Raw genomic sequence first — 14,192 nt, forward strand, 5'->3', positions numbered from 1 at the left:
AAAGATTGCCACTTGTTACAAGTACATGTATTGTCTTTCAAGCAAACTACTTGAGTATGTTGGCATTTGAAAGGAGAGAACATATCTATTTCTGTTTCGATTTGAAAAGTTTGTGTCTCTCGATCAATAGAAGTCACTGAATGTGCTGTCGCTCTTTTCTCCCACCTCCTCAATTTATTTAAAGCATATTTTGTATACTTTTCACCCCGATCTACTGCTTCGCTGATATCATCTCTATGTTTCTGGAAATAAGTAATAGTTTTAAAAAACGTAAACTTCACCAATGCAGTTTTGGCAACATTCTAGCTCCTTTGAAAACACCATTAATACACTCTGCTAGATTTGTTGTCATCCATCCATATCGAAACCCTTGATCATGTGCTTGTGTCCATTTTTTAATGTTTATATGAGTGAAAAAATCAATACAATTTGGATTCAATTGTTGTAACTCCCTCATATATCTTTCAAATTTACGCTTTTGGTGTTGACACCCAGCACGATACACCAACTCTTTTAAGGGCTTCGAATTATATTTTTTTGTTGAAATTGCTAGCCACATGACAGAGACAAAATCGATGATGTGCTCTTGGTTCACTCCAGCCATTTTCCTTATTTTTCACAGCCGCCAAAATACCTCCATGACGATCAGAAATTAGACAAATTCCATCTCGGTCGGTAACCAAATTTCGCAAGGCACACAAAAACCACGACCAACTAGAAGTATTTTCCTCTTCCACAATAGCAAAAGCAATAGGGAATATATGTCCATTTGCATCAATTGTGGTGACAATAAGTAATTTTCCCTTATACTTGCCATACAGATGTGTACCATCAATCTGGATTAATGGTCTACAATGTTTAAATCCTTCAATTGCAGGACCAAATGACCAAAACACTCGCTCAAAAATAAGATGTCCAGAATTATTAGAAGGTATCAAGTCCCAGAGTACTCGAGTGTCGACATTGTAATGCACTAAAGCATTCAACCAGTATGGGAGCTCTTCATATGATTTTTCCCAATCTCCAAAAACTTTAATTAGTGCTTTTCGTTTAGCTTGCCACATACGTCTGTCATGACAAAAAATATATATACAAACAAAGAATGACATACAAACAAAATAAAATTAATAAAAAAAGACATATAAATACAAACAAACAAAAAAATTAATTAAAAAAAAGACATATAAATACAAACAAACAATAACAATTAATAAAAAAACGTATAGAGACAAAACAAAATTAATAAAAAAAATACATATACAAACAAAACAAACTAATAGAAAAACATTTACCAACAAAATCAACTTTAAAAAAAAAAAAATTTACCGGCGGCGGCCGACGTACGATCACGACGGCAGTAGAAATGGAGCAATGGAGGCGGAGGAGAAGGCGGCAGCGGTGGAGGAGGCGGCGGAGGTCACACGGCGGCAATGGAGGATGAGGGAGGGGGGACATGGAAGAAAGAAAGAAAAAGTAAAAATGGGGGGAGGGGGAAAAAGTAAAAACGGCTGCGATTTACCTACTCTATTTTTGGAATATGTTTTGATCCTACCCTACTTTTGTCATTTGTTTTTAAAAAATAATTATTTAAAAAAAAATCCACGGCTACGAGTCTATTGAAAAAAAAAAAGAAAAGAAAAAAGTCTTCAGGACAAAGTCTTCCTTCTTCTAGTCATCCTTTCCCTTTCTCTCTCCATAAAATCACCATCTCTCCCTCTAACTCTGATCTTCTTGTTTGTTTGCTCTGGTTCTGTGCTGCAGCTGCTTATTTTCTTCTACTTTTAATTTACAAGTCTGTAGGACATGGATCTTTCTACTTGGGAATGGGAATTGAAGAGTGTTCGTGTTCGTGCTCGTGTTCATGTTCTCATCTGCTGCTGGTTCCTGCTTTTCAACTGCTTCTTGGATTTTGGATCGGATGCCCAATCTTTGCCTCAACAAGAAGGTACCACATTACTATTAGTATTAGTTTATTGTTCCACATTCCGTATCCAACTCTTTTTGTCCAAACTTTTTTATAAAATTCTTAACTTTCCAACATTTTTTAAACTTCACCAAAATTATTGGGCATTGATTTCTTATCTTGTGTATTAGGTTTGTAAGTTTTAGAAAGTAGCTGCGGACCAATTTGTACTAAAAAAAAGAGTTAGGATGTGTTTTAAGTACCAAATTGAAAGTTAGAAATTTATTAGTTACTTTTAAAAGTCAAAGATTATTAGCACGGGTGCACATATCGATTTTAGTACAAAACTGACTCCGACCACCCATCTTTTGATTTTAGTTGGAAACAATTTTTTTAGCTTTGTACAATTTTTGTTTCATTATATAATTTAAAAAAAATTCAAAATGAGGAAACCATTATCTAGTGGTCAGTGCCAACGCAAGCTGGCCCGACCATGCATTTCCCAAGAAAAAATCAAAACGAGGGACTATCTTGTAATTTAACCTTCACAATTATTAGTTATGCTCTAGGCTAGATGCTCAACTTTGTCGGTGCTTTGGATTTTTCCATCCGGATATAAATGTTGCCGTATGGGGGACCCATTTGGAACATTTGCAACCAAAATGTATGCAATTTTTTTTCGTTGATTAAATTATATTTCGGTCCTGTATCTAATTACCCAAGTTTTTTTTACACGATCGGAGATATATACCAATTACTACATACCAATTACTACGATGCTATGTTTGTTTTGGTCACATATTTTTCAGTACAACATCAATTATCCATGTACCAATTACTACGATACAATGTTTGTTTTGGTCCTATATTTTTCAGTACAACATCAATTATCCATGTCAGAGATAAGAAATTTTTTTTTTCCATGTATTTTAATTTAATTTTATAAAATTAAATTCTAAACCTGAATAAAGTATTGCAATTAACCCCTCTTTAAAATTAAATTAGAAAAAATTGTCTATTAACCAAACAATAACTATACAAAATTTCAACTCACAAAATACTCAAAATAATGTGACAAAATATCCAAAATCGGTATTTATTCAAAGGATTCCTTTGAAGTTAGAAGTTAAATTTCCATACCACTATTGTCCTAGGATGCCCAAACTCAGCCATAAAATTACTCAAACATAATTGCATAATCAAACAAACATTCTAATTTGGCACTTTTTTTCTTTAATTTTTTTTTATTAATAGTACTTTGTGATTTTGAAATTGTTATCTTATCACGTTTTTCCAATTAATTTTCACTTTATGATAGTTAAAACTAATATAACTGGCTACCTTGAAATTGCTATTCATACTATGTAATTTTGAATGCAATATATTTTTTGCAATTAATTTTCACTTTGTTGATAGTTAAAATTAATATAACTCTACTTTTAAATTGCTATTCATATATTTGTAATTTGGGATTAAATATGCTGTTATGATAATTTTTTTAAAATAATGATCTGCAGTTAATTTTCACTTTATTGATAGTTAAAATTAATATAACTCTACCTTTAAATTGCTATTCATATATTTGTAATTTGGAATTAAATATGCTTTTATTATTATTTTTTTAAAATAATGATTTATGAGAACAGAATCAATTCTCTCTCTTTTTTTTTCTCTAAAAAAACAAACTGTTTTGGAATGGTTTCAAACAACTATTTTTATGTTTAACCATAGTTTTCAACTTAAAACTTTCTACTTTACTTTTTAGAATTTTAAATCTTTGATTTTAATCTTCTATTTTAAAACTTTTTATTTCACTTTTCTACTCTTTCTTCAATTCTAAATATAGTTTCTTAAAAATATGATGTATCAACATAAAATTTAAAGACTATAATCGAAATTTTAGATATTAAAAAATTTAAAATAGAAAGTACATAAAAGTAAGGGAAAAAAATTGGACTAAAATGAAGCAGATAAAAATGAGGTAATAAAAACTCTAATTCAGCGACCAAAATTTCAACCCTTAAAATATTTTGATAGTGGCCAGCTTAGCTAATCATGAAGTTCCACACGCTTATTTTGATTCGATACTCAACTTTTGGACGAGGAGGATTTATTTGACCCTGGAAGACTATAGATAGCATCACAATCCTAGGAGGATCAAACTAATGAAAGTTAATAATAATTTAACCAGTGAAATTACATTTTGATTAACTAATATTAATAAAAAATTTCAATCCAATATTAACTTTTTGTTTAACTTAAAACATAAAACATCTGCTTTTCGCAATTGTCACTCATTTCTCATAGAAAGGTGATGAATTTGAATTTCTTGTCCTCATTTGTTGTATAAAAAGAAAATTGTCTTGATGGTGGGGATTCTTCATTCTGTTATGTGCATATATATTAAGCGAATGATTTGAATGCTGACAGTGAGAGCCCTTGAAGCAATATCTGCAGAGCTCAAGAACTTAAATTGGAAGGTCCACAAAAATTCATGCATCAATGGCGACGGCTTTTCCAATATGGTTTGGAATCAAACTCATATGAGAGAGGTGAACTGCAGTTGTACCACTATTTGCAGCGTCACCAGCATGTAAGAACCTTCTTTGTCTTCCATTTATCACCATTAATATTCCTTTCTGCGCTTTCTTAATTCTCTCTTTGCCACAGCCGGCTAAAGAGGCTCAATCTAGTTGGAGTTCTTCCCACAGCATTCGCAAATCTGACTCGATTGCAGGAGCTGTAAGTGTGTTTTTGACATGCCATTTAAAATTTTGGTAGTGTTTTTTTGGTTAAAATTTCTAAGAGCGGTTAATCAATTAAAAGTGGTCTGAGAAATTTTGAAAAGTGACCTAATCACGTTCTACGAAACAACTTCGTCCCCTCTTTTAACTGAAATTTTGTGTACAAGCAAGCCCATACAGAACCAGAAATCACATTGTTTATATAGGATGCTATAGAGCATTTGAGTTTGATCTTGGAGTTGATTTTCTTTTAATTTATGTAAGTTTTATATGGGCTCTCTTCTGAATCTTCATATGGTTCTTTACTAATTAAACAGAGATCTCACTTACAATCTTATATCTGGACAAATCCCTAGGGAGTTTGCTCGCATTCCTTTTGTTCGTTTGTAAGTTTTTATCTTCCGTTTTGCGTATAATTAATGGGAATAAATTGACATATGCAGTTCGATTCCCAGTCTGATTTCAGAAATCTGTTATGTGCAGGTCCATGCTGGGAAACCAACTCAGTGGTCTGATTCCTCCAGAAATTGGTGATATTTCTTCGCTTCAGGAACTGTAAGTCATTAAGGATTATTCAGCAGCATTCTTATTTCTCATTTCTCATTTCTTGTTTCCAAGTTTTTAGATTTTCTTGGTAATTGTTCCCTATTTTTCTCTCTCTTTTAAAGAAATGTTCCAAAAATTGCATATAAGTTTCGGAACCAAATTTGGTTCTTGTTTCCTGTTTTTTAGTTTTTCAACAACCTAAATAAAAGCATTATTCTATTATTTATTTATAAAAGGCATGATAGGTATGAGAAATAATTAAATAGATCATAAATATTTTATTTAAAAGATCAATTCCTTTTAGTTTAAAATTAAGAAAATAAGAAATCGTTACCAAACATGTTTTTGTTTTTCTTGGTGCCACCATTCGATCATTGGCTAAACAGCTTAAACTAAATCATCGATGCAAATGATACTCCAAATACCAAAGTTTCTCAATAGACGAGAGCATGACCAAACATGCCCAAGATGTATACAGATTAAAGTTCATGTAGTGAAGATTTTGGGAAGTTGATGACCAATGGGATTGCATTTACAGGGTCTTGGAAGGCAATCAGCTTGTAGGAAATCTTCCTGAAAATCTCGGAAAACTGAGCAACTTGCGGAGACTGTAAGTATGTGCTTGGCACGTCTTGCAAAGTACTTATGAGTGATTAAAAGCGTTCTTCAAAAAATTGTTGGTTTTTGGTGCGATAAAAGTGCTTTTAACTAATTAAAAACACCTTATAAAATTTTCAATAATAAAAAAGTTGTTTGAGAAATTTTAAAACATAAGTACTTGCTTTGAGAGGAATCATTTAACTAATGTAGTCAATGGGTGTGAGTGTCCTCGAACATTCATTCAAAGCCTATGTTGCTTTACTTATTTGTTCGACTTTTACCATTTATTCAACTAATTAAATTTAGTTTTCATTATTTGCAGACTTCTTTCCTCAAATAATTTCTCAGGGTCGATTCCAGCATCTTATGGAAACTTGAGGAACTTGACTGATTTGTATGGTTTATTTTGATGGGCTTCTTTGAACATTTTTATTTTTATTTTTACTTAAGTTTTCGACACTTCGTAGACTTTACATGTTCTTGTAGTCGGATAGATGGAACTAATATATCAGGAAAGCTACCTGAATATATTGGCAAGTGGACAAACCTTACTACACTGTAAGTAGATAATAACTTTAATGGAGTTGACTTTTTGTTTCCCTTCCCTAGAAAATTCAAGATTATAAATCTTATTTCAATCAGTACTATCATAGTCATCTCATAGCATAATTTTTCTGCCTAATCTATGTATAATCAATCATTCATTGCAGTTATGTTCAAGGAACTTCTATGGAGAGCCCCATTCCTCGCGCTGTTTCCGACTTAAAAAGACTAACTGACCTGTGAGGATTAGTTCTTGAAAATATATATCAATTTTAAACAACTAAGGCAAATGTTTTAAATTTAGAAATATTTCTTGTTTTCCAGGATAATAAGTGATTTGAAGGGACTGCCCACAAAATTTCCCAATTTGACTCAATTGACATCCTTAAAAACACTGTAAGCAGAAGTTCTAAACTGTGGAATTTAAATGAACTCTATTTGTTGATTTTATCTCGCTTTTCATTTCTCCTGCTACTCAGGGTCTTAAGAAATTGCTTAATCGAGGATCGTATACCTGAATATATGGGACAGTTTAGTGAATTAAGAACTCTGTAAGTTTCTGAACTTCATTTTTATTTTACATTTTTACCATCATTTGGCCTTTCTTTTTACATCATATATCGTGAGTTAATATCATTTATGGATGAAATTTTTGCCCTTCCAATAGAGATTTGAGCTTCAACAGATTAAGTGGTCCAATTCCAGATACAGTTCAGAATCTGTTGGTCCAAAAGACTGAGTTCATGTAAGCTAATATGAATAATACTTTCTTCTTTCTTGCCGTATTGGACAATAGAAAATTTTACCACTATTGAAAAAATTTCTCTTTCTCATTCTCTGTATTTCTCCATTCTACTTGTCAAAAGCTTAATGGCAAGAAAGAAATAGGAATTTTATGCTCCCAGTCCGTATTTTCTCATTTTCTAAAGCTTACATATTTGTTATGTCCAAGATATGATTAATTTTGAATTTTGTCTAGGTTTCTGACTAACAACTCATTAAGTGGCCAAGTACCGAATTGGATCTTGGACAGCCGCTATAGCCAAAGGAGCATGTTAGTCTCAACTCTATATGAGTCTATATACACCAGAATTCAGTTACACAAATTTTTTATCCTTCAAATTACACAGGTCATGTTGATAACCACTTCAATTTTAGTTTTCTGTTTTAAATTATCTGTTTTTTCAAAATTTATTTGATACGTTCTTTTACCTTTTTTTTAAACACACTTTTAACTTATTAGCCAAATTTAAAAAACAAAAAAATAAGTTTTAAAAAACTACTTTCCGTCCTCAAAACCTAGCTTATATTTGAAAAGAGTTTTTAGAGATATAGGTGGAAGCAGTGCTTATAAGTTTAATTTTAAAAAATAAAAAACTAAAAACAAAATGGTTATCAAATGGGTGTACAAATATTCTCTTGTTGCTAGTGTGTTATTCTCCTATGTGGCTGATAGAGTATTATAAAATCTGTTGCAGAGATTTATCTTACAACAATTTTACAGAGTTGCCATCTTTCAGTTGTACACAGTCTAATAATGTGTAAGCCACTTTATTTCTACCCATTACTGTGATAAAAACTTCTTATAAGTGTGTAGAAAGATGTATATTTAAGTTCCCTTTATCTTGACCTATTAGATACTTTCTAATATTCAAAGACCTATTAGATATAGCTCTAAAATTTTAGGGATCAAACTTGTAATTTAACATATATTTTATCTTTCTTTTATACAGGAACTTGGTTTCCAGTTCAACTAGGAAGAATGAAAAGTAAGCCTTTACTTACCATGTATCTAGGAAGCACAAACACTTTGCTATTGACAAAGTATCCATTTCGTACACGGACACGCTCGAGACACGTGTCCAACATGCAAAATAGTGTGTTTGTTTTCTTTTTCTAAAATTTTGGATACACGGTGGACATGTGGAGGACACGTGATGGACACACTCACTTAAAAGAAACCTTTTTTTTTTCTTTTTTTTTTCTTTTTGAGTTTTGAAAGAAATCTAAAATCAAATGAAGACAGAAGCCAAGCACTAAAAAACCCACTAACTAGGTTGAAGTTTTTTATTTAGAAGTATTACTATGTCAATTTATACACATATATTATCTAAATGAAATTAAAAAAAGTTAACGTGTCCCCAATGTATCAGTGTCCTACATTTTTAGAAATTGGCGTGTCATCGTTTTTGTGTTGTTTTTGAGTCCGTGCTTCTTAGCCTGATGTAAACTTATTTTATTTTCTCAACTTCATGTGTCTAAAATATTTAATTTGTTGTAGTGTTACTTGGTGCCTGAGGAAGGATTTCCCTTGCCTTAAAGAAGCTCGATGTAAGTGGCAATGAATGTGATTTTTAATTGAGAAAATTATAACGGGTGGCAAGACTACCTGCCATATTTGGAAAATATTTTATCACCCGACATATCTGTTATTATTTAGGCTAGATATGATATTATTGTAAAAGCCCCATTTTAATTCTTCTGAATTATATGTTATATATCTGATACTACTAATTCTCAGATCGAACGTTTTGTTTGATTCATGGTTCTGATTACACTTGTAGTTCATTCATTGTTCATAAATTGTGGAGGAGAGAGTATGGAGGTTAATGGTAATGAATACGAAGTAGATGATACTCATGGTCAGAATGGCAGATCCAATTTCTTTTCTTCCTCAGAAAGATGGGGTTACAGCAGCACAGGTGTTTTCTTGAGAAATGATCGACTTCCTTACATAGTAACAAGTAGCAGCCATGGGTCTGGTGCTTCAGGGCTCTATTCCACAGCTCGGGTCTCTCCTCTTTCACTCAAATACTATGGATTTTGCTTGCGAAATGGAAGTTACAATGTCAAGCTTCACTTTGCTGAAATCATGTTTACTGCAGACCAAACCTATCGTAGCCTTGGGAAGCGCATATTTGATGTCTCTATTCAAGTGAGTGGAAAGATTTCATTCTGATGTTAAAGCTAAAGTTACGTTTTAGTCCCTAATGTTTGTGTGTTTTCTAAATTTAGTGTCCCATTTACGTTTTAAAAATTGTTCAATTATACTCTTTCCGTTGCTGAATGTTGAAATGGGTTGAAAATCATGGCAAGATAATTAGGGGGTTGGTAGGGTAGAATTTAGAAATGGCCACCTAAGAGAGGAAAGTAGAAATATGTACCCACAAATTTTAAAATTTTGTATCAGGAAATAGGAAATTTTCTCGGCCTAATTTATCTTTTCAAGTTTATACTGACTTACTGAGTATCATGTCAGGTTAGTTTCTCATGAACTAGTTTTGACAATCATTGGGTAGAATAGGAAAATGTTAAAGAGACTAAATTGAAACGTTTAGAGACTAAAACACATATTAAGCAATTTTTCTGTGCTCGGTGTACGAGTAGTAATACTATTTACTAATTGGGTTTCGTCCACAGGGAAACTTGGTTAGAAAAGATTTTAACATAATGGAGGAAGCTGGAGGTGTTGGTAAGAACTTTACTCTGGAAGAGCCTACCGTTCTAGTGAATGGCAGCACTCTTGAGATCCACTTATATTGGGCTGGCAAAGGAACAAATTCCATTCCAGATATAGGGGTGTATGGACCTCTAATATCTGCAATCACTGTGACACCAAGTAAATACTTTATTTTCTAATTTATTGTGTAATTTAGATTCTAGAACTTTCAACAATTGATTTTATTATCTATACTGAATAGTTTGATATCTGCTTCTGCTATTGTAGATTTTAATGTGGAAGTTAATGTGGAAGCTGGAGGGCTATCAGGTGGAGCTATTGCTGGCATTGTTGTTGGTAGTTCTATGTTCGTTGTTTTAGTATTGGTTGTTCTTCGAAGAAAGGGTTACTTGGGTGGGAAGGAAACTGAAGACAGTGGTAAGATTAATTACAAAAGTGATCTACTTATGTACACCTGTTTCCATTTGTGTAGTCAACTTTGTGTTCTTTGAGGGATTTTACTTTTTTTTTTTCTTCTAACTCTACATATATCTCTGATTTTAAAAGAAAAAATGCATTTCTTTCTTTGTTACAGAACTTCGGGACCTAAAGTTACAGACAGGTTATTTCAGTTTAAGACAAATAAGAGCAGCCACCAACAACTTCGATGCGTCATACAAGATAGGCGAGGGAGGTTTTGGTCCTGTATACAGGGTAGCTGTGGAAATATTTTTATCCTCTTCACTCTATATATGTTGCATCATTGTTTGATATATGGTCCTTCTTCCCACTTGTTTCTCAAAATAATGTTGAAGTCCAACATAAAATGACCTAAGTAAACAAAAAATATTTGGTAGGGAGCACTGTCGGATGGAACTTCGATTGCCGTAAAGCAGCTATCCTCTAAATCAAGGCAAGGGAACCGTGAATTCATCACTGAAATCGGCATGATATCTGCATTACAACATCCGAATCTGGTCAAGCTTTATGGTTGTTGTATTGAAGGAAACCAGTTATTGCTTATTTATGAGTATTTAGAGAACAATTGTCTTGCTCGTGCTCTTTTTGGTAAGTGCTTTAGATATTTCTTTCATTATTAACTTGTTTTAGTTTCATATAAGGTTAGGAGAACGGTGATTTCATTTCATTATTAACTTCTTTTCAGGCTCGGAGGAGAATTCACTGCATTTGGATTGGCCGGTAAGAATGAAGATATGCTTGGGAATAGCAAAAGGGTTGGCTTACCTTCATGAAGAATCTAGATTGAAAATTGTTCATAGAGATATAAAAGCTACCAATGTATTACTTGATAAAAGTCTGAATGCCAAGATTTCTGACTTTGGATTGGCTAAGCTTGATGAAGAGGAGAACACCCATATCAGCACAAGAATTGCTGGCACAATGTCTGTTCTCTATCTCTCTACTCTCAATTGATTAGTAGTCTTTTTCTGATGTTAGTTTTGATTTCATTTCAGAGGTTACATGGCTCCCGAGTACGCAATGAGGGGTTACTTAACCGATAAAGCTGACGTTTATAGCTTTGGAGTTGTAGCTCTAGAAATTGTTAGTGGAAAAAGTAACACAAGTTACAGACCGAAAGAGGAGTTTGTTTATCTTCTTGACTGGGTAACTGATGGCTTTTTAGTTATTCCGTCCTTTAACTTTTCAAAATCATATTCTGGTTCTTTTCTTTTTTCACATTGTCACGTGTGTATTTTTAGGCTTATGTTCTACAAGAGGAGGGAAACCTACTGGAACTTGTTGATCCAAGTCTTGGCTCAAATTACTCAAAAGAGGAGGTGATGAGGATGCTGCAAATAGCTCTCTTATGCACGAACCTGTCTCCTACTCTCAGGCCAACCATGTCTTCCGTGGTTAGCATGCTCGAAGGTAAACTTGCAATTGAAGTATCGAACATCAAGCGCAACACGGCCGACCGAGATGCAAGGTTCAAAGCCTTCGAGAAGCTATCACAAGACAGCCAAACCAGCATTTCAACATCTTCGCAAGGCATTCAGATGCAGAGAAGCATGTTAACCGACGGGCCATGGACTGACTCATCATCTGCTTCTACCAAAAACAAGGACGAGGCTCTAGAGTATTCTTCAACCAGAAGTCTTCTTGGAGATTGAATCAAAGCAAAATATCAAATTGGTAGCAGCAACTTTATAGGTCTGTAATTTAACTTTTATTTATATTGTTCAACCAAAGGTTCATTTAGTGTGCCAAATAAACTGAGAAAACGAACTCAAGAAAATAGTTTAGAAGTTGTGGTTGGCAAAAAATAATATAGATCAATCAATGGAGATCTCACTCGAGATATTATTATCTCGCTTCGGGGTGGGGGTTTGAACTTATAATCTCTTGGTCAGAGATGTCTTTTATTTTGGTCAGAGATGTCTTTTATTGTATTTTTTATTTCTATAGATATGATTATGCATATTTTTAGGTTTTTCATAATAAAAACCAAGTTTTTTCATTTGCACTCCGCTTGGGTAATAATTTTTTTTTCTTTGACGTTAACAAAATAAAAGGTAATGTGAAAAAAATAAAATAAAATAAAAGGTTGATAATAGTTAAGTAATATACATACTAAAATATATTTATAAGTTAGCCTCATCTTCTTGACAGACACATAAAAATTGGACCGTTCTTTAATTTTTTTAAAATATAAAATAAATATCTCTTTTGTAATTTTTTTTACTTGTCAAAATTTGAATGGTGGCCGTCAAACAAGGAATGCTAATTAACTAGTAAACACCCAATAGTATTTGTTTATATATATAACCTTTTTAGACATAAGAGAAAAGAAAGTATTTGTTTGTATATTTATATAACATGAGTTTTTATTTATTTATTTATTTATTTTTTGAGAAAAACATAATTTTTTTATTTTATTTTATAGGAATTCAAAACATAAATTGGCCAAAGCGAGCATGACTCAACGATAATTGACATATATTTCAAACCAAAAGATTGTGAGTTCGAATCCCCACCCCCTCATGTTGTACTGCAGGCGATCTCGTCTCTCCCAAACTCTCAACTTCAAGCCATTTCATATCTCCCTCATCCTAAATGGTCACTACATAAACCAAGCCCATCTGCAAACCCGTGCAAACTAAAGAGAATCTAAAAAATTCGAAGTGAATAACAACATATAATCATTGGGAATAAATAAACTAATTGCAAAGAGTTCCATAGACTTGGATGAATTGCATGGAAAAGGAAAGATCAACCAAGATATCAAAAAAATGACAAGTTCATGTAAGGGATTCAACCTGAATTATGTTTAGTGTACAAACGGAGAAAAATTTCTTATTGCTAATTCAAAGATCGTCAATATCAAGTACTTAGTCAAATGGAGTGTGATTTGTTGGTTGCACAAACGGTATCGACATTGTATATGAAAAGAAATTTTCCCAATTTGGAATCAAAGCTAGATGATTGCTGATAGGTTCCATGGTCATGCATTGCTACTCATATACTTGGGAAGTCATTCCAAGAGAGAGTTTTATCAAAGCAAGAGTCACCTCATTTTTAAAAAAAAAACTCGTCATATGTCAGGAGAAAGCAAGGAGTTAGAACAAATTCTATTTGACTGGAAGATGAAAAGAAAGATGTTTGTATACTAATGCACTTGAACAACCCATTTATGAGAGAAATCTTAGGAAGCTATACCATCACGTCCAAGAAAATGAGTTCACTCTTATCTGTTTGTAAGCGGTGTCTTTTCGTTCTCACATCTTATCATTTTTTTTCCAATTTGTCATTCACTTTTAACTCTTTCATTCATTATATCTCTCTCCTCCATTCTTTATGCTCCATTTCTTCTATTTCAATGACCCATTTGTAAATTTTGTCTTTTCATTCTCACATCTATCCGAAAATATTTGGAAAAAAATCTTTCTTTGTCATACCTTTAAAGTCACTCATTCAGTTTATATTCTTGATAGGTGTAAAAATAGACCGATCAAATAAAATAATGCTATGAATTATTTTATTTGTTACTCCTATGTCTATTTGTTTGCACTCAACTTTATAAATGGGAGAATCATTAAAAAAAACAAGGTTAAAAAAATCTTCAGACAGTGACAAAGCTATATTTCTCTTGATTTAATGCACCAAAAATTTGTGAAGGAAAAAAACCGCCTTTAAAGAGAAAAAAAAAGGAAAAAATATTTTGTTAATATGTAGATAATTATTTTATAAACCTTGAGCTTTACTTGTCACAAAAAATAAAAGAATTAAAATCATCATCGTTGCATATGAAGGGATCAGATCCCGAAGCGTCCGAACACGTGTGCTTCGATCTTGTTTTAGAATTACAATAAAGAAAAGATATAAGCATGAGTAAGAAGGAAGTTAGTGATACATACTTGAAGACACTCCTTTAATGTAGACACCAACGCCACCACAA

General features: G+C 32.7%; 1 protein-coding gene across 1 annotated transcript; it reads left to right on the forward strand.

Moving 5' to 3' along the window:
- Positions 1-1,667: 1,667 nt before the first annotated feature.
- LOC111008221 (putative LRR receptor-like serine/threonine-protein kinase At1g53440) lies at positions 1,668-12,135 on the forward strand. Its single transcript, XM_022280858.2, has 24 exons — positions 1,668-1,945; positions 4,334-4,496; positions 4,574-4,645; positions 4,965-5,033; positions 5,131-5,202; positions 5,732-5,803; positions 6,116-6,187; positions 6,280-6,351; positions 6,504-6,575; positions 6,661-6,732; positions 6,816-6,887; positions 7,004-7,081; positions 7,316-7,390; positions 7,815-7,877; positions 8,070-8,105; positions 8,618-8,667; positions 8,901-9,271; positions 9,757-9,955; positions 10,064-10,213; positions 10,371-10,489; positions 10,633-10,843; positions 10,941-11,178; positions 11,251-11,401; positions 11,497-12,135. Exons 1-24 carry the CDS (start codon positions 1,804-1,806, stop codon positions 11,905-11,907), a joined length of 3,102 nt encoding a protein of 1,033 aa, XP_022136550.1. The 5' UTR covers positions 1,668-1,803; the 3' UTR covers positions 11,908-12,135.
- The last annotated feature ends 2,057 nt before the right edge of the window (positions 12,136-14,192 follow it).

Source organism: Momordica charantia (assembly GCF_013281855.1).
Source record: "Momordica charantia cultivar OHB3-1 chromosome 11 unlocalized genomic scaffold, Mcharantia_2.0 BLBB01000011.1, whole genome shotgun sequence".
Lineage (NCBI taxonomy): Eukaryota > Viridiplantae > Streptophyta > Magnoliopsida > Cucurbitales > Cucurbitaceae > Momordica > Momordica charantia.